The sequence below is a fragment of the Ischnura elegans genome, chromosome 2 (genome assembly GCF_921293095.1).
Source record: "Ischnura elegans chromosome 2, ioIscEleg1.1, whole genome shotgun sequence".
Classification (NCBI taxonomy): Eukaryota; Metazoa; Arthropoda; class Insecta; order Odonata; family Coenagrionidae; genus Ischnura; species Ischnura elegans.
In genome coordinates, this window is record NC_060247.1 from 112,491,732 (window position 1) to 112,512,643 (window position 20,912).

Below are 20,912 nucleotides of genomic sequence, written 5' to 3' on the forward strand. Positions count from 1 at the left end.
ACTCGATTTTTTTCTAATACAATAGTGCACATCATGCCTTATAATATTCCCCATACTCTCTTGAGGGCATGTATCAAGGAAGGAGGCGGCTGTATTCCAAGAAGAATGTACTTTTCTTCACCGTATCCCATGTCTTGGAAGCATAGAGGAACCTGGAAGAAAATCAAAGTAATTTCTTAAATATTTTTCGTAGCTAAGCCAACAAATTACAGCACATACTATCCAATTAAATCAATACCAGCACTCAAAGAGCACACAAAGAAAGTAAAACAAGGCCTTTTCAGCTTATTGCCTAATATGTAAAAGTGAATCACAAAAAACAGTTAACTTTGAAGTAGCTCTAGAACTCATGGACAACACTAGTGATACTATAGAACAAAAATGGTGAAAATAGACTTATTCAAGCCACAGCAGAAAAAAACGCAAGGTAGAGAGAGATATGGGTAAGATCCACCCAGAGGAGGACAAACATGGATTTATTACACCAATCTCATTCTACTTAGTACTCATCATTTCCAGTTTTACCTTTAACATTTAAAAATTACGACTGCTAACACTGAATTTATTCTTTCTGCCTTGTAGTGGCAGACTACACTATGACCATAGAGTAAGATAATTAGGTGCTTAAAAAGTAGCCAATCGGTGAAGACATTGAGGTGCCAGTTGGATAAAGTGGAATGAGGTACCGAAAGGGCCCTATACAAAAAAAATTGAATGGCTTTCGTTAACATCAGGCGGTTGGGTCAATACCAATTGCTTTACATTGATTTAATGAGAATTCAAGAAAATTTCATCAATATTTTGTTGATACATTCATTGAATTGCAAAGGCAATCAACATTGCATACTTCTGCCACCTTTACTTGACTGCTTTACATTCTGATTAACATCTCCTGCAGCATTCGCATTTATGATTACCTTATGTGATTTTTTCTTTACCTACACTAGTACACTCACAAATTGTTATTACCTATATCTTAAATAGTTTTATGCCAATGAAATAGTAAAATAGTTAGTCCGATAATGCACACAAAATGTAATAGATGAAAATGGAAACAGCACTTCATAGAGGCAATTTCAGTTGAAATAAAACATCACCTAAATAGCTAATGAATTCTTCATCAGCTAAAAAATTTCAGCGAATTAGTAATTCTAAGTAAATTGTAACGTTATGAAGAATTAGTAAACATATGAGTCAATACCTTCTACAGAAAGAAGCCACTCATCAGAATCACTTAGGATACTGTAGTAATGCAGAACACAGTAGTTATTAGATAACTTGGTTCTTCACATTATTTCATACTATGTAGCTGTGGGTGAACATATGAACAACCCCATGAACTTCATGCATTATTTTTTTCACTACAATTCAGAAACAGATTTTTTTATAGCAAAGCAATTATAGACATTAAAACATTTTATTGTTTAATTTGAACACTGGTTTTCATGAAAAAAGAGAAAAACCAAAACTTTTCTTAAAAGTGAAAAATCTCTTTCCAGCTACCCAACCCACTCTGCTTACACCAAAAGGGTCCATGAACCAGGGCTTTCCATTGGTCAGAGGTTATAATGCCCAGATGATTTAATGAGATAGCCATACTGTAAGCATTTGTCACCACTTTCAGAGAGACTGGTAGCTCATCCCCTCTGTGCCGACTCCAAATCAACTCCCTTAGTCCTGTACCCTGAGACTACCTATATACCCAAGCCAAGCAGCCAATATTTGGCCAACGTAGGCATATAATCACAAAAGTAAAGTCCAGGAAGGACAGTCAGCAAAATTGGCTGCCAAAGTTACAAACTTCCATCACACAGAATGTGTCGGATCCTTTATAAATTTCAACACCAGTGTACAGTATTGATCATCAGTAAACAATCTATATCTACATACTACCCCACAAGCTGCCTAAAAGGCATGTGGCAGGGGGTGTTAGGACACCAGCTGATTAATATAAAAAGGAAATGCAAAATTGGCTGCCAAAGTTACAAACTTCCATCACACAGAATGTGTCGGACCCTTCATTAATTTCAACATCAGTGTACAGTATTGATCATCAGTAAACAATCTACATCTACATACTACCCCACAAGCTGCCTAAAAGGCATGTGGCAGGGAATGTTAGGACACCAGCCGATTAATATAAAAAGGAAATGCAAAATTACGATTAGCATTTACTAAAGTCCTTCATGGTTCTGCAGACAAACTAATTCCCATATCTATTCATTCGGCTAAATGTCTCTCTTAACTTATTGCTTCTGTCAGACCTGGAAAGATAGTGGGGCTCTGATATTATGTTTTCAGTGTCACTCTTAAAGGTATCTATTCTCAATTTTTCAAACAATCTAAGCCTAGCGCACAGCCTCCGAGTCTCCAGTGGCTCACAGACTGATTCGCTTTTCATCTGGGTTATGCTGTCTATACCCCCATGGCAGTTTTTGATGAACCACACAGCTTTTCTTTGTATGTATTTTATTCAGTTCATAGATTAAGACTTTCTGCACAGGATCCCATATGCTCACTGCATATTCATGGTGCGGTCGGACAACATACCAGAACATTTTCTTAGAGCATACAAAATGGATTGATTGTCAATGAACATAACAGCATGAGAGAATTCAGGCACTGGGTTCGTTACAATAGAGGCTCTTTTAGGACAGCCTCATCCTCAGTTTGATATACTGGCAGCAGGTGCTGAAATGATATGGTTTCTTTTATGTAAAGGACAGGACACTATGGCTTCTTGAAATGGAGTTGCATCACTAATGCATAAGTATAACACTGAATTGAGAACATAGGCACACTTTGCAGAACAATTCACTGTCCCAAAACCATGGATACCACGCAATAATTTTGTTACCACATTCAGATCTTTCAAATACTACAATGCCAGAGTGATCATTTTGACTATACCTGAGATTCACTTTCTCCATTATACATAAAGAATTTCATCCTATGATTATTCTTGGTATTTACTAGAGTAAAGTTAACCTAGGTGCCATAATACACTACCCTTCCATAGCCTGCCATAAATGGCAGACCATGTCAAATTTTGTCACCCACAATAACATACAGTGAGAGAAAAAGATCATCAAGTGAATGCATGGAGAATGATTATATTCCTTACAAAATTACCCCAAGAAATTTCAGGCTGTTTGGGTTCTTTTTGCATGAAAAAAGGCATAACACATTTTTGCAGTCACATTGATATGGTTCGAGGAAATGTTGTGCCTCTGGTTAAACTAAATTTTGGACACTGTCAGTTTCATTATAAGCTGTGTTCCAGGAAAGTCACCCTATTCCCCAAACATAGCTAGTGAAAGTAAAGCCAATTGCTGATGATAACATGAATACTCACCAGTTTTTCTCCGAGAGGGGTGTGGTGGTGAGTGGAGTGCGTGGCAGCGAGTATATCTGGTTGCGCAAGTGCTGAACAAGGTGAGCAAAACTCGGATACTCCCCCTCTTCTCCATCTGTAAAGAGATTTCAATCAAAATCACATCCTCTTTCCCGTTCCCGTGTTTAAATTCTCAGAAAAAGGAAACCTGTTCCCATTGAGATACATGAGGAACATCTGAAGTCACAATGTGTTAATATAATAAATAATAAAATATAATCTGAAGTGGGCAGTGCACATTCCCCTATATTCAGACCTTCACTCACATTGAAAATTCACGATAGTCACCATCCAGTCAAAAAATATGTGAAGACTCATCATCCTGATAGGTACATTGGATTACGTAAGTAAAGGATGGGGGTGAGCTTTCTGCATTCATCATTAATGAAGTGTGATGAGATCATTACAGCCCATAACATTTATATAATCTCATTACTTATGGCAGAAAAGACTTGGCCATGACTTATGGAGAGAGGTTTCCAGGAATTTAATCTAAAACTTTTATTTATTGTGCCAAGGGCAACTATGACACCTTTGATCGACATTCAGTTTAGAGTGACACCAGGCTTCCCAAAGGTTTAGGGTGAAAAAAATAAAGACTTTGAAGACCAATATAGACCAAAATACTTATCAAAATGAAGATCAAATATAGACCAAAACTGAATCAAAGTTAGCATAAAAATCAAGGCAAATCAAACCAAATCTGCATTATTATACAAAATTATACATTTAACTTTTTATTTACCCTATACATTTATAAAAGAGACAAGCCCAAAGCCCTTTGCCCAACAACAGTGGTGCAGGGGGGGGGGGGGTTGTCGGGGATAAACCCCCTCCCCCCAGAGCTCAGAGAAATTTTTAATTAAATAGTGTAAGGATTAATAAAATATTCCTAAGCCGTAAAACTCACCATTTTGAACCATTTATTTTAAAATTCCGCAATTTATTAATATCGCTCTACCGCTTATCCTGGTGGGTTTTCCAAACCTCCACACACTATTAGTTGCACTGAAATCCCCCCAGCCTTAATTCCTAGCTGTGCCCCTGCCCAACAATACCCATGAATATTAAAATAGGATGAAATCCCCTAAACCATAGGCACACCCTCAAATCATGGAGCCAGACAATGTAATAACTAAAGACCAATTTACATCAAAATTTCAAATAACAACCAACATAGACTTTGATGTCAATTTCCGTTTTGACATAAAGAATTTAACTCCCTACAAAAATAACATCAACAGCCTCTTTTTTTGTGTCCTCATGGCAACTCTTTAACCCATTAATCCCCAGCGTAGCATACATGCAACATTATGGAATTTTAATTCTTAGAAAAATCCTTCACTTCAGGATAATTTTCTCTTCGGTTTACTGGCATTTTGAAAAATCTCTAGTTCTAGAACTGTTCAAACTAAACAATTCAATATGGCCTGTTGGCAACTCAAAGTGATAATGGTTATTTTGCAGTGGGAACAGAAGGAGAAAATAGAATGGGAAACTGCGCACTTACGTGTTCGAGGATTTGGCAAAAAACAAATAATTTTGTCGTCACCGTTGCTTCAAACAACTGGAATATTGAACCGATAGTAAGGACGAAAAGGTATAACTGGCGGCAGAAGAAAAGTAAACCAATTCCTCAACTGAATGTCATCAACGACTACAATCAGGAAATGGGAGGGGTAGATTTACACGATAATTCTGCTGCATGTCACCGTATCCAGATTAGGGGAAAAAATGGTGGTGGCCTCCATTGATAAATGGGCTCTATAGTGCAATGGTGAATGCGTGGTGATTTTACACATTAGTCACAGGCAAAGCAATTCCTCAGTTATACTCCCGGTTTGAGATCGTAAGAATTTTACTGAGGCAAGAAGTACTTTCCAATACAAAGGCTGATGACAATTGGCATAAAAATCAGTGCGCATATGCGGGACGCCCTAGGAAAAATGACATACGCCAGCAAGTCCGTCAAGACAGAATAGGGCATTTCATCCAAAGGAATACTGATAACTCCCGGTGAAGATGTCAATTGTGCAAATCACATACAACGTTTGGGCATGTAAATTGCAATGTTTACCTTCATACAGAACTTTTTCACACATTTAATCATAAGTGAAGATGGAAAATAAAAGATGCAACCTAAGTTAGAAAATTTGATTTTTTATTTATATTTATCGGAGTTATCCCAGCATTGCGTAAATGCAACATTATGTAAATCATATATTATGATGAATGTAATAAGGTTTTATGCAAATTCATCTTAATTAGGCCTAAATAAACCGGGAAATACGAAAAAACCAAAGTTTAAAGTTCTACATACAGTCTGGGGAATAATGGGTTAATACACTGCTCTTTACCTTGGCTCCATGGCAGCTTCGCATGCAAGGTGGGGAAACTCAAAAGATATGACCTGCTGTAACCACTATATAGACCACAAGTAAAAAAAATAGGCATATTATATTTTTCATATACCACATCGATACCTCCACTGCATTAATGCTCAACAATCGCCCACTGATTCAAATCCGCTCATCTAGATAGCCCTTATAATACTAGATGAGCAGATTTGATTCAGTTGGCGATTGTTGAGCACTTATGCAGTGGAGGTATCGACATAGGATGCCTGGAATGACATGTTTCCTCCCTTCGAATATTTCAAATTAGATCCTCACAGAAAATAATTATTATTGATATGATTTCTGTTGAGCATTATTGAAGAAAGAATACATGAGAAATAAGTGCATGGAGAAAATTCACTATTTCACACTCACCTCCAGCATCCACTTTCTCAGGCATCAAGTAGAGGTTGATGGGCTCGCCACAATTGGACGGCGACAGGTACGAAAGGACACTGCCACTGCCAATGCCCAGTCCACTCTGTATCTGCAAGTGGGACTGCAAGAACGTTGAGCTCAGGACATCCTGAAAGCATACCATTGCACGCAGTTATAAATTAAAGCAGACTATCCACATTCTTTTACATTTCCAAGCCAAACTAATTTATGAAATTAGTGCAAAAAATCCACAGAGAAAAAAATCATTTGCCTTGACAAGGATTTGAACCCAGATCCCGCAATTCCCAGTCGAGTGCTTTAGCCAGTTAAGCTATCGAGGCATCACTCTTCCCTGTGGAACTATACCAAATTCGGGGACTATACCAAACAAGGTGGTACGGACTGCAGAGCATGTGATACCACAAGCAGTCCAAATCGTGTGCACAGCGCCACGGCTGGAGAGCAACACCCAAACTTTGACCACATATAGCTGGTCGCTCTTGACTAATTTAAGAATCCAGGACTAGACACAGTGATATCTTTATGCAGTCACCCGCAATATACAAATATTGTGCAAAAAATCCGCAGAGAAAAAATCATTCATTGCGCACACGATTTGGACTGCTTCTGGCATTGTGGAACCTTGTCTGGTATAGTCCTCAAATTTCCACAGGGAGCACTCGACCAAAAATTAGGAGAACCGGGTCGAATCCTAGTCAAGGCAAATGGTTTTTTCTCTGTAGATTTTTCGCACAATTTGTGCATTGCAGGTGACTCCGTAAAGATATCACCATGGCTAGTCCCGGTATTTTGTAATAAAATTATGATAATAGAATGGCCATAAATATTGGAGTAGGGTACTTTATTGACTATTTCGCAAAGAAAGATCACAGAGCACGGCATTATGGCAGGTGCATCCTGCAGTGATGTCAAAACCAAAAAGAAGGCACTGCACATCATGTGACTCAATGGAAATTTACAAAAGAATTTTAAAAGCAACAAATGGCCTTTACCCTTGGCATAGACAAGTTTGACAAGAAAATTGTATATATTGACCACATTCCATTAAAACGAAAAACAAATTTATACATTCTACCCACTGAGAATCATTAGTGCCCATCAGTGCAGTTATAGAGGTCACTGGAACCCACATACATACCTATCCACCACCATAAAATTGTAGCACAAAGAAAAGGAACACAAACAATTACTGATTAAAATTCGGCATGTCACTCACCTGCATCATTTTGATGCGACTAGGAGTGAAGTCAGAGGCATGACATCTGTTCTGAAGAAAAAGTACATGTGGGAAGTATTCCACAATTTCATCATCTACTGTGGTAGTGGGTGTGGATGGTTTGAGCATTTCTGCTGAGAGCAGAAACCTAGAAAAGAATTTGTTTGTAAATTATGACACCAAACTGAAAGGTAAGTAGCAAAGGAAAATATGACAAGAAACATAGGTTAAAACTTAACACTGCACCACAGACATAGAAGTAAGATCAAAATGTCTTTTGATGCTCTCCCACAGGAAGAATATTGATAAATGGTTGTATGGAAAACTGTAAATGCATATGTATTGTGCATTAAGTGTGGTGTTTTAACTGCGAGACAGTGGCTCACATAAGCAATTAGTTGAGGATGAAGTGATCTCTGGACGCAATCACCATCTGATAACAATGGCAGTGAGCCCTCTCAGTCAGAAATTGAAAATGAAGTATGCCAGCCCTCATCCACACATTAATTGGAATGGTGATAACCTTGAAGTTGATGGTTTGAGCTGTTTCATTATGGAATTTATTCATGTTGAATGAAAATTAAACTATGTTTTTCCGCATTCCACTCTACCTCAACTGAAGAGATTTGTGAACCATTGCTTCCAATTATTAGCAGGTATAAATGCCTAGATGATTTATGCATTGGTCCATGTGTAAGTGGTTCCTCACCTGAGGATGTTTGGATCAAAAGCCCAATCCTGCACCATGATGACCAAGTGACAGACAGAGAGGAAGAACGAGGCCAGCTGCAGCGACTGAGCTTCCATCGCATTCTCTGCCGACGAGAAGTCGGCTGCCGCCAACTTCTTATCTTGTAAAGCCATGCGGTCCATCAAGGAGGCCGAGAGCGCCGGTTGGCAGTCAAGGAACACGACCCTTGTGCTGCCGGACGTGCCACCACCGCTAACCCAGGCATCCACGCCTCCTGTGCAATGCCAACTGCTCTCCTCCTGCTCCGTGCTCTGCACCTTGAAGCAGCACCTTAAACAAAACCACTCAGGTTGCATCATATTCCGACGGTATTCCAATTCTATCATCAACCACATTCATTCACATACCCATCACTTCCAAAAATCACACTACATATTCCAATAACCGCTGCCTGTTGCAATGAAATAACTTTTTTAAATGTTTAACCCTTTCACTGCTGTGAACGTACCTAGTACGTTCGTACAGCAGAATGCTGTGAACGTACTTTTTCTTCCTCCCTGCCATGCACTTTTGCAAAAGCACTTCAAAGGATCCCTAATTCAGGTCCCTATCCTCGACGAACTCACCCATGCAGGACCGTCTTATCGACTCTACCAGCGGGGGGCATCCCTCCCGAAAAGTGACCGCTCTGACTGCAATTTGAAAATCAATCGAACAATCCGATCATCAAAAAATGATTGTTTTCATCCCACTCCTGCCAATCAAGCAATCAAGTACGTCTTTGAACCGTGTTTCTGCGATGAAAAATAACAATTTTTTTAACTTTGCTAAAATTAACATTTTCCGGTGGTCCGCAGCCACATTTTTAGCAAAGTTAACAAAATCATCATTTTTCATCGCAGAAACACGGTTCAAAGACGTACTTGATTGCTTGATTGGCAGGAGTGCGATGCAAAGAATCATTTTTTGATGATCGGATTGATTGGTTGCTTTTCAAATTGCAGTCAGTGCGGTCACTTTTTGGGAGGGAGGCCCCCCACTGGTAGGGTCGATGAGATGGTCCTGCATGGGTGAGCTCGTCGAGGATAGGGTCCCGGATTAGTGACCCTTCGGAGGGTGTACCATGCCCATTATTAAAGTACTTGCTCCATGGGCCCACGAAATGCATTTTAACCTTTTCGCCGCATGTGAAGAGAAGGTTTTCGGAGATTGAACAGCAGCGAAAGGGTTAATAATTAACTTTTTCAAGCTTCATCAATATTTAGAATGAATAGAATATGTAACTAGTATGTATACCATTTTTTGCACCATTAGAGCAAAGAAATTTTTCAATGAATACCTGAAAGATACAATAAATATAAAGTTAAATCAAGATTTTAAGATGGCTTATGCCCAGTGTGGTAGGCCAAAAATGACAATTTTTTCAGAGATCAAATTTGGCCTGCGCAAGAAAATTAAGTACTGATATCAATGTCTAAGACCTGAATTATTTTACAAAATTGAATAATATAAACTTCTGCAACCCAAGCCCCAAAGATTAAAATTTAGCAAAACTTCAGGTGGAAAATTGGAGAAAAAAACCTGCAGAGAAGAAATCTCTACAACTAAGTCCATTTCTGTAATAACCAATGGTAATAACATTTATCAACATTATACTTTTAAAATTTTTAATTTATGAGAATGATCACGTGTGATCATCAATATGAGTATACAACTCTGATGCGACCTGCATTTTGCATTTTTGGAAGTTAAACATGCAGTAATAAATCAAGTATTTTTCGATTGCTATTGCTTTGTAAGTGTCTCAAATGTAAATAAATGTCTCTGAATGAAAAACCACAGGCAGTCACAAAGCGTCCCAAGAAAAGTCCTTTTCACCAAGAAAAGTTTCGGCATAACCCTCTAGCAAGCCCTTTCCTATCTAAGCCACTACTTGTGCTTTCAAGAGGTGCCCTCGACCAGGCCCTATTGGCTCATTATTTTTTACTGAGACTGCATATCTTTACTATGTACGATATGTAGTATTAAACATACTTGCTCTTATGGTCGGGACTGTTTCCAGCCAGGTAGGACAGAATTGTTGATTTTCCCACACCTTGAAGGCCAATTACACCAACAACGAGGAAATCTGTTTGGTGATCAAGGAGAAAATCACTAAGGGTAACAGTAGATCCACTGCCGATGAGAGCTTCAGGAGTGCAAAACTGAAAGGATTCGTCAATCAGCTTCACACTGGATGGCATTTCTGGAGGCGGCGCCAGGGGGTTAACGCCTGCAAAAATGTCATTAATTCACAAAACTGAAGTAGCATATGTTAATCATAACAATATCAACCAAGTTTCTTAACTCACTCTCAGCAGTAGAAGGTTTCGAAACCAGCTGGTAAATAGGTTGCGGCGTATCGCTGTCCTTTCTAAGAGCAAAAATAACAGATCGTTAAAACACATCCCACGAAGTTATGCGATAGTGATTAAATCCTATACTCGCCTGATAGGAGCATGCCGCTGACTAGGTGACAGTGCTCGATTATCACACTCCCTATTTCGTAAAATAATAGTGGGCTGCGATGGTTTTTCCAATGTTATTGGTTTGGCAGGACTTTTGGCATCCCTATCTCTATATCCATCCCAATCTCTTTCTCGGTCGGACTTAGTAAGCAAGATCGGCATTCGTCCGGAAGTCCCTGGTCCATGGTCCTCTTTATCCTAGTGGGGATATCACATCTCTCTTAACAAACATTTTACTCGCTGCCTGCAAACCAAGAATGAAATTTATCTAATAATAAAATACCTTAAAATAAGGATAAGGCTTCCTTCGCCGTTTGTCTTTGCCCCTCTCAAACTCAGTCATTTTTAACTTCCGTAATTTCACTGATTAAACACCATATATTTAATAATTATTTAAACATATCACCAAGCAAATAAAATACTCAAATTTTGCCCGGCCCGGCCCGATCGCTGCCGATGCGAATTTGTTTCCAAATGAAGTACGATAAAAACAAGCGCATAAAAAGTTCCGCGACTTTTAAAATGGTCCAAAAGAAACACCATCATGAAGATTCGATCTTCTATATTCCATGACACACATTCCCATGTTTCTGGGGAATACCCGAAAGACGGTTATCCTCGTTATGTAAACCTAATCAATAATAACCTCTCAATATTAAAAAAAAATCAATTCAACTGTAAACGATATTTATTTAAATAGGAATTTTTAAGCAAAATTAAGCAGTAATTATATATGTTATCTTGGGATCAAACGTAGAAATTACTTACCTATACCTACTGACACTCCAAATAATCTCCTCCAAACGCAAAGTGACTCAGGGAAAGAATTTTGCCCCCCTACCCTTGAATGTGTGAAACTCTAGATATGCCAGTGGCTTAGTCTAGCATTGGGTTTTGCCCTCACCCATTATGGTTAGAGTGAGGGAATAATGTATTTATTTGTCCTGATATTTGAAACACACATGCGCCAATACGAAACAGGCCATTAAATCTAAAAATATATATGCTCAAAAATATAGCGCATCATATTTAAATGGTAGTGCCCCTTTAAAATGAAAAAAATGATCATACAAAAATGCAAAAAAGTTTCTCGGGTTTTCCATGATGATCGCGACGTAATTTGACGTTGAGCAAGTCGCGGATCGAAACGTCGGGAGACATGGATGACATCAACCGGTGGAAAACCCAAGAAACTTTTCTGCCACTGATACGCCAGGAAAACCTAAGATCATACATCATACAAAAATCTTTGAATATTTCTATTGGACATTGATAGCAGCAGAGAAGTCAAGAGTGGAAGCATTTGAAAGCACCGAATAATGATGAAGGTAAAATGGATCCTTCGATTAAGTGATGAAGATAAGCTGAGAAGAATGGGAGAAGAGGTGAAAATAATAGAAGTCTTCTAAAAACCTTGGAGGAAGAGAGGAGGAAAAGTAGAAGACTTAGTTGGCCACATTATGTGGCATGATGGCCTGATGAAAACAACTGTATAAAAACAGGTGGACAGGAAGAAAGGCAAGGGACGACCCCTCATGAAGTACATAGAGAGGATTACTAGGGATGTGAAAGAGAAGATATTTCATTCTGAAAAGGCTGGCAGGTATGAGGGCAGAATGAGAAGGGCTAGCAGGTATAAGTAAAGAACCAGAGTGGGTGAATAGAGACCAACTTTGTTGGTGGTTGGTATCAAATTAAACAGAATATTACAAGCAAACTTCGCATCGTTTTGTTTTGTAGATTTGAGCCAATGGAATAATTTTTCCAAATTATCCTAAATGCCACTAACATGTCCCTTAGTGGGTGAGGTTCCCCCCCTTGGAAGAAGGGATAGAGAGAAAGCAAGTAAAAGACCCTAGAAGTAAGGATCTTTTTGCCTTCCTCCTGGCAGAAAAAAGATTCTGGCCTCTTTGATAGATTTTCTAGCAGAGAGTTGAAGACTTGAGTTCTAGATACTACAGTTGAAGGGTTAAGTGAAATTTTTTTCTACTTTGCTGTTTTGAAACATATGGTATTTTTTAATTGGTCGAGATTTTGCTATGGTATTTCTTTCATTGAAGGAGGGGTTTGGGATAGCTCCTTCACTGGAGGGAAAGGTGAAAATTTAATAGAAAATTATTTAGAGAGTCTGGATCAAGGGCGGTTCCAGGATTTTTTGTGGGGATCTGAAAGGTTCTCTCATATTTGGGATTAACCATCTGTCGGGAGCAGCTGGCCTGAGAGGCCAGCAAAACACTTTTTTGAATGTCACTCTTACCCCTGCCATCTGATCTAACGATAATGATAACTATATAACATATAGCACCCATAACGATAGTTTCCTCAATCTTGGCGATGGTCAGCATGCCTCAGTTCAGTCTGTCATCAACCCTCATCTGGCTGGCCCAGACCCCTCCTGGCTCGAGAGGCCGAGTGCACCCGATTGCATCATAATTTTGAAGGTGAGTTTTTCAAAGATATTTTTATTGGAATCGTTCAGTTTACTAAGAATAAGTCTTCTTTGTTATAGAAATATGCATCTCCTTAATATACAAATACTATTCCGATCCTGGCCTCTCAGGCCGACTGCACCCGGTTATGTTATGTCAATAAGTAATTTCCTCTTTCCTGTCTTTGATTCCAGATTTGCTGTTGAAATGGATAAGGTATTGTTCGATCTCTCCAACCAAAATGATACTTCAGAAATAAGACGCACCCTTCTCGATGATGAACGAAGATCCGGCTTTGGTTGAGGATTTGGGCAAAGAAAGCGACCTTGATTCCCAGGACGAGGTAGAGCAACGTAAAGATGACTCAGCAACTGAACAGGAAGAAGGAACGACTGTGGATGAAGAAGAGGAAGAGGACATCCATACAGGTTATTTTATTGGAAGAGATAAACAGACAAAGTGGACCAGGAAGCCATCTCCGGCTGCTGCTCATCGGATACAGCATCATAACATTATTACCCACCTTCCTGGCATTAGAGGAGAAGCTAAAAATGCAAAAACCATATTGCAATGTTGGGAATGTTTATTTAATTCAGAAATGCTGGAATTGATTGTCGAAAGCACTAATAAGTACATAGACTCAGTGAAAGCCAAATTTTCCAGAGAAAGGGATGCAAAAGGAACAGAGGTCATTGAAATCAAGGCATTCATTGGTTTGCTGTACATGGCTGGCGCTTATAGAGGTAATCGGCAGAGTCTGGAGGAGCTGTGGGGAATAGAAGGAGATGGGGTTGAAAAATTTGGACTGGTAATGAGCATAAAACTGTTCAAGTTCCACATACGCTGTATCCGTCTTGACGATCGGACGGAAACGGACAACGGAAAGTACATAATCGACTTTGCCCAATCCATGAGTTGTTTAATCGTTTTGTTCACAACTGTTGAAAGAACTACATTCCAGGAGAAAATGTTACAGTTGACGAGATGTTACCAGGATTCCGTGGGAGGTGCGCATTCAGACAATATATACCCTCAAAGCCCTCCAAGTATGGTATTAAGTTATTTGCCCTTGTGGATGCTAAAATGATATACACATATAACATTGAAATTTACACAGGAAAGCAGCCAGAAAGGCCATTTTTGGTCAGCAACAAACCAAGTGAGGTAGTGAAACGACTTGCTGAGCCTCTTTTTGAGACAGGGCGTAACATAACCGCTGATAATTGGTTTATGGACATAGATCTTATCAATAATTTGAAGAAAAAGAAATTGTCATACGTTGGGACAATTGGGAAAAATAAAAGATAGTTACCACAGCCAGTTTCGTCAATACCAGAGGAAGGGTTCAGTACAGCAGTTTCTTTGTATTTAACAATAACAACACTTTGGTTTCATATGTACCAAAAAAGGTAAAAATGTGATTCTCGTGTCAACACTCTGTGACACTGATACCATTGATGAAACTACTGGAGAGCTGCAGAAGCCAGAAGAAATTACTTTTTACAATATGAGTTAAGGTGGAGTTGATACTGCTGATCAAATGTGCTCTACATTCAGTGTGAGCCGAAACATAAGACGCTGGCCAATGGTCATTTTTTTTGCCTGTCTCAACATTGCCGGAATAAATTCCCAAGTGATTTCAATTGCAAATGGCCTGGAACCACTAAAAAGAAGAATTTTTCTAAAAACTTTGTCTTATCAACTTGTTATTGGACAACTAGCAAGGCGAAGTCTGAATACAAGTGGGATGCCGACTCAGCTGCAGGGCCGCTTGAAAAGGTTTTTGCCCCCAAGTGAACATAAAAAGTCTCCTTCCCCACCTCCCAAAAGGTGCAAGTGTGGGACGAGCATGGCTGAGACAGGATTTAGGAGAATGACAAATTACGAATGTCAACATTGTCATGAGCCAATGTGTATAAGCCACATAAAACCGCTTTGTCAGTTTTATTATTCAGTTGCATTTTGAAAGACTAAGTGCCAGACTGCAACCATGACTATCTTCCACATCTAGATAAGCTGTATGTTACTTTTGTTTCCAGTTTTTTCACCTCTTGTATACTTTGTTTGTTCATTTTTCTATTTCAAGTTGTGTCAAATTAGTGATTTTGGATGTTTCAGTTTAACCTACATTTTAGTAATTAAACTCGTTCTTTTTCGAAAAATTTGGTATATTTTTTCTCCTAAGACCCTAACCCAAGTGGTCCTGCTAGTGTTATAAAATAAACTGATTAGGGGAGGGGAGGATGTAGAAAATACGTGAGTGGCTTCTTAGGCCGAGTGTGCCTGATCTTGTGTCGTTTTGAGGTGCGCCCGACAGAGGGTTAAAACCAACATCAAGGGCGGATCCAGGATTTTTTCTGGGGGGCCCAAGGGTCTGATAGGAAAAGTCTTCTCATATTTGCGATTGAAAAAAGGTACAACAATTACTACACAAAATATTCTATTTATTTTAATATGAAAGTTATTAATATGGAATTAAATAATTGAGGCTCCATAATACAAAAAACTAAATGAACGTAATGATAACTGTATCAAAAATCTTGTCTACATTTGAATTGTCTGGGGGGGGGCGTACGTGCCCCTGTGCCCCCCCTAAATCCGCCTATGGTCTGGATTAATGTATATTCCTAGACCAAGAGAGTATGGGAGGGAATATGATGTATGCAAGTGATGGCAGCTGTCAAAATTTAGATATTGCCATTTATTGATGCTTTTTATGCATAGTGATATATTTTTTGCTTCTTATTAAAAAGGGGGATACATACATCAAGAAATCTGATGTTCTTGGAAGATGAATAGGAAGTGAAGTTGGTGGAAGAGGAGGGAGGAGATGACGGAATCCATATTATGTGGACAGAGGAGGAAGGTAACATTAATTAACATATCTGACCCAGTGGGTGGGTTTGACAAGGAGGCCAAGAAATTGGTTGGCAAAGGAAAGACTGATTCGACTTCCCGTAGCATACTCTTGAATTTGCTGTTGAGACAGTTATTAAAAATTGAGAAGTTTTGAGTAAAGATAAATTCTGAGAGATCTACTAGGTGTTAGGCCCTCGCGGTCCATCAAGGATGGCAACGCGAGGGAGAAAGGACTTCCAAGAAGCCACAACCGGTTGAGAGCCTCAAACCTGCGCTAAAGCCGCGCAAAGCGGTATGTGAAATATTTCAAACCCTGCCGCATGAACGGCGGTGAAATATACAAGAATTGCCATGAGAAAAAATTCTGGTGTTACCTAGGCAGTTTGTTCAATTTCAACTCCTTGGACTCACAACATCAGCACTATTTTTTATCTCCATGAGCTCTCTTGAATTTTGTTTTGTTTCTGGTCTTCCATTGAAAACAGCTAACCATCTGTAGCCATAAAATGGTCATGACTGAGTTTCAAAGCTAGTTCCTCCGACTTCTTTATTAACATTGGACTGCTGGCGCATACCCTTCATCTGCTCAAAATGGAAAACCTTTGACTTAAAGCGTCCTCGACATCTGGATCCTCACCTTGACATTTGCGTTTCAGAGATGGTTCTTACTTTCCAATGTGGCTCCAATCTTCTATCAGTTTATCCTGTTGCTGCAATAGATGAGCTCTCATAGATTTCAGCACTCCAGTTATATCAGCAAAACGGCAATGACTGGATTGGGGATAATCTTTAATTTTGTCCAGTATAGCAATAAGACTAAATTGAAGGAGGGAAATGTTAAAAACCCGTATTCTAACTCTTTAATTTCATCACTCGTTAAAAGTCTATGTCGCTGACACATGGCCCAATAAAGCAGCATGCTGTCCCAACTAAGTTTAGGACACTTTAGGATATTCTTCTATTTGGTTCTGTTCTTCAAGATCCAGTTACTTGGGGCAGCCGCTTAATTGGGGTCAATAGCCTCTGCTTGTACCCTGGTGGCATCAGCAGGGACCTCAGAGCCTGGGCAATGACCTCAGTTAGGTGGCTGTCCTTCTTGGTGGTGCTTAAAACTAAAAGCTCCGCCACATTAACATACACTGGCACAGCCAAAAAGGATCCTAGCTTTTCCATCATTTCTACATGGGTAACTCTCTACTCATAAAATGCTATAACTAGAAACTGAAGAAAATGACTGCCATCTAAAAACTTTACAGCTTGGAATAAATTACGTACATTATCTACCATGGAAACTATCTTGCAGTGGAATTCAAGTTGGTTTAGGAAGAATAAAAATACAATGGGACATTTGGGACCTAAATCGAAAGATTATTGCTCCTGGAGTACGCATTTCACGCTCTTAGATTTTCGAATGGCGATATCTATTTTTCGCGATTAAATGAAAAGTGAAAATTTTCAAGCGTGTGAATATGCGACAGCTATGTGGGAATGATGGGAAAAGTATGTGTGGCATATTTCTGGTTCCCGCTGCCACCCTGTGAGGTGACCTTGAGGCGAGGCTTGAGCGCTGATACGACGCAGGCTGCTAGCAGGTAGCAGTGTACCCTACTAGCAGGTAGCGCTTGGCTTAAATATGGATAATTACTACCTTATCAAACGAATTAAACTTTCCGACATCAGACAAGTTTAATGTGTGATTATTAAGAGATGATTCCCTGAGCTCTGTGAATCATGCATGCATTGGTAATCTCAGACCATGTAAAGCTCCTATCCTCTCGTGTAGAAACTAAGTCCCGGTGACGTCACGGTGCCAATCTGGCCTTTTTCAAATGAGGTTAAAATTGACCATTGCCATTCGTTTAAACTGGGATTTCTAAAACCAAATAATTTGTATATTATGAACACCCTATACGTGGGTAATGAATAGCAATCAATGCATTTCATTTTCTTTGATGAAGGAAACTACCCTATTGAATGTAAGAATGTTGCTGGCCTCGCTGGTGGCTGGGTAAGGTCCTTGCCTGCAGAACAGAAGGTTGCAGGTTCAAATCCCACCTGGGTAAATTACCCCCCTCCAGGACATTGTTGTTTGTTTACGTTAAATTGCTAACATGTTAATAACCCCAATGTAAAAGGTCGCACAGATCTGTTTTCGGTGGTATGGAAATAAATAAATAAGAAGGAAGTAATGCATAGATTTTTTTTTCATTAAAGCATTCTAGTGGTGACGGTTGGTTTGCATGAGCATTTGCAGATGAACCCAGCTGTCTCTCATCCCATCGTGGACATCCCTCATTGACCCTCTTACTGCTGTCCTTCCTTCTGGGGTACTGGCGACAAATGTGGAGGGTATTTTCATAAAATGTAGTGACTAGAAAAAAAAGCAATGCAAAGCTATTTTATTACATATCCATAAGCAGTTTTTTTTTATCATTGAGGTTAAACTAGTTAATATTGACAAAATATTTTTAAGCTTACTGAAATAAAATACCTACATCAAAGTAATAATAATAATAATAATAATATATTTATTTGCCCAGCGATTGAGTTACAAGGTTTGTACACAATATAAGGCACGTCATGAATAATAATAGTAGAAACTATTTACAAAGAAGACAGCATTCCAAACAAAGCAAAAATTAGCACTGATCAAAAATACACATAAAAAGGGATCAGCTAAAACCTCATTGCCAATATAATTCAGCTAATTAAACAAAAGAATCTTTCAACTGTCTTTAAGAGTCACAACATATTAAGTTATTCCAAATTAAATAATGTACAACGTAAGAGTCGATATATCGGCTCGCCACACTTTTCCTCCAAGTGGCAAAAGCCAACATATCGGCCCACCACACTAAAAGGGTAAATTCATAAGAAAGCCTACTCCCATTCTTTCATCTTTAACTCCTATTCTCTGCCTCTCCTTACCTTGCCTACATTGCATTCTTCCCTCCAACAGTCATAGGAAGAGTTCTGCGGTTTCCCACTATAGTAGGTCCCTATAGGTCCATGTTTTAATGGGCACCCATATTTTATGGGCAAGGGCCTCAAAACATCGGCGCCAATGGACCAATGGAAAAACCTATGTACCCAGTGGGAAGTCCCAGAAGTCTTTCTACTATTAATTAGCTGGGAAACCCTGAGATCATTTGTTCTTCCGGCATGGTTTTTATCATCCTACCCCCACACAGTTCTCACTCCATCCAAACTCTCTCCGTCTCTCTCCCTACTCCATCTGTCTATTACCCAGGATATCCCTGACCAAGAGCTCACCTTTATGAGAATAAAGAACGAATGGTAAACTTCCACATTGTTTTATTTAAATGAACACCGACCCATACACATCCACATGTTTCGACACAGAGTGTCATTATCAAGGTCCTGATAATGACACTATAGAGAGTAACTTAATTCACATTTCCACCAAGTATCGCAGGACACTGTTACTTGTGTGCTCACCTTTATATCAACTTCCTCCCTTCTAAATTCACTCCCTCCTTCCATCAATCCTTTTTACTTGTCATGTAAGAATTTCATCGTACAAACTTTGTCCCATCCATAGAGCTTATGGTCCCATCTGTCTTCTAATCGAATGTTTTCCTTTCTCTACAGGTTAATGCTTTGATAGTTTTTATTATTATTATTGTGTTTTATCTAATCCATTATGTATTAAAATTTCCCTGCAAATTGGCATCACTATTTAACACTTTCAGTGCGGATGACACATATATATATATGCCATGAAGGCTTTTCCACTCAGGCGGAAGACATAAATGTATGTCTTCGGTAGTTCATTTTTCCGCTGGTCAATGGGGTGCTCCGAGCATGCCTAGCGTTACTTTTTCACCCTCCTGCAGTTTGGGAGTGACCTTACACCATTGCGGAAGTGTCCGTTTCTAGTTCTACGTGTTCCTTCATTTTTAGTGTTTTTTTGTTTACTTAAGTACTATTTTTGGAACAACTTGGCAGGTTGGGATTTTTCTTTTCATTTCCTTCACCTCTTTTCCATTATTCTTATCGTAAATATCCCATCATGTCTTACAAATGGATTATTTTTTTAAATTTGTTTTTTTTACCTTCTTTTTTAATTTATTTATATTTTATGTGCTATCACTAAAATTAAGATTAGGCTAACTTTTTCATTAAAGATATTTATCCCCGTTTCATAATCACTACGTTATAAAAAAATGATCTTAGTGCGGTGCTTCAGTTAATTATGTTACATTTGAATTTCTTTCTCTAGGAACTTCTTTTATTATTGCAAATTACACTTATCCTGGGTGATTTTTTTGGGTCTTTTTCCTACTTTTACGGTACATATTCTCATTCGTTTCTCTAGGTCAATTACCAATCCTCTATTCATTTGGATTTTATCTCATTTTCTGAGTTATTCATATGTCTTGGGGTTAATTGCAGATTTTCTTCCTTTTCATAAAAAATAACATATTCATCGCGTATGCAACACTGCATTACATTATGTACAGTATTGGTTTGTATTTTTTTTACTCATGTATTTGTTTCCTTAGCTTTGTAAATGAAATTGCGGAAATGAATAGATAAACTCAGAGGCATTTTAAGCATTACGGCATTTAACCATTATTTATTCCCTTGAAATAGTATTTTTATCTTATTTTTTAATTTAATAATATCTTATGTGCAACCACAAGAATTGTGATCAGACTTAGTTTTTGTTAATAACATGTATTCCCGTCGCCAAACTCACTATTTTATTCCAAAATGTTTCCATGCGGTCCATAAGGTCTATTTTATACTTTATTAATAATTTTTTAAATCATTATTGCAAATTACGTTTTTTTTACATATTTTGGTTTTTTTTCCTAATTTTATGGCATATTTTCTCAGTCATTGCTCCATATCAATTACTTGTCCTCTGTTCATTATGGTGTTTTCATTTTGTAGGTCATTAATACGGTCTGGTGTTAGGTACAGATACAGCCTTACTTTTCATAAAAACTAACATATTAATCACATATGCTACACTCCATTACACAAATTGTACT

The 20,912-nt window shown here is 38.6% G+C and overlaps 1 protein-coding gene and 1 pseudogene across 1 annotated transcript; one reads left to right on the top strand and one right to left on the bottom strand.

The window, feature by feature from the left end:
- Positions 1–20: 20 nt before the first annotated feature.
- Positions 21–11,044, bottom strand: LOC124154423 (protein SMG9-like). Its single transcript, XM_046528131.1, has 9 exons — positions 10,887–11,044; positions 10,584–10,801; positions 10,448–10,509; positions 10,131–10,368; positions 8,115–8,426; positions 7,406–7,553; positions 6,166–6,316; positions 3,356–3,470; positions 21–152 (listed from the first exon to the last, which is right to left on the bottom strand). The coding sequence occupies exons 1-9, from the start codon at positions 10,944–10,946 to the stop codon at positions 74–76; spliced, it is 1,383 nt and encodes a 460-aa protein (XP_046384087.1). The 5' UTR covers positions 10,947–11,044; the 3' UTR covers positions 21–73.
- Positions 11,045–13,144: 2,100 nt separating this feature from the next.
- On the top strand, positions 13,145–14,148 carry LOC124174121 (annotated as a pseudogene).
- Positions 14,149–20,912: the final 6,764 nt, after the last annotated feature.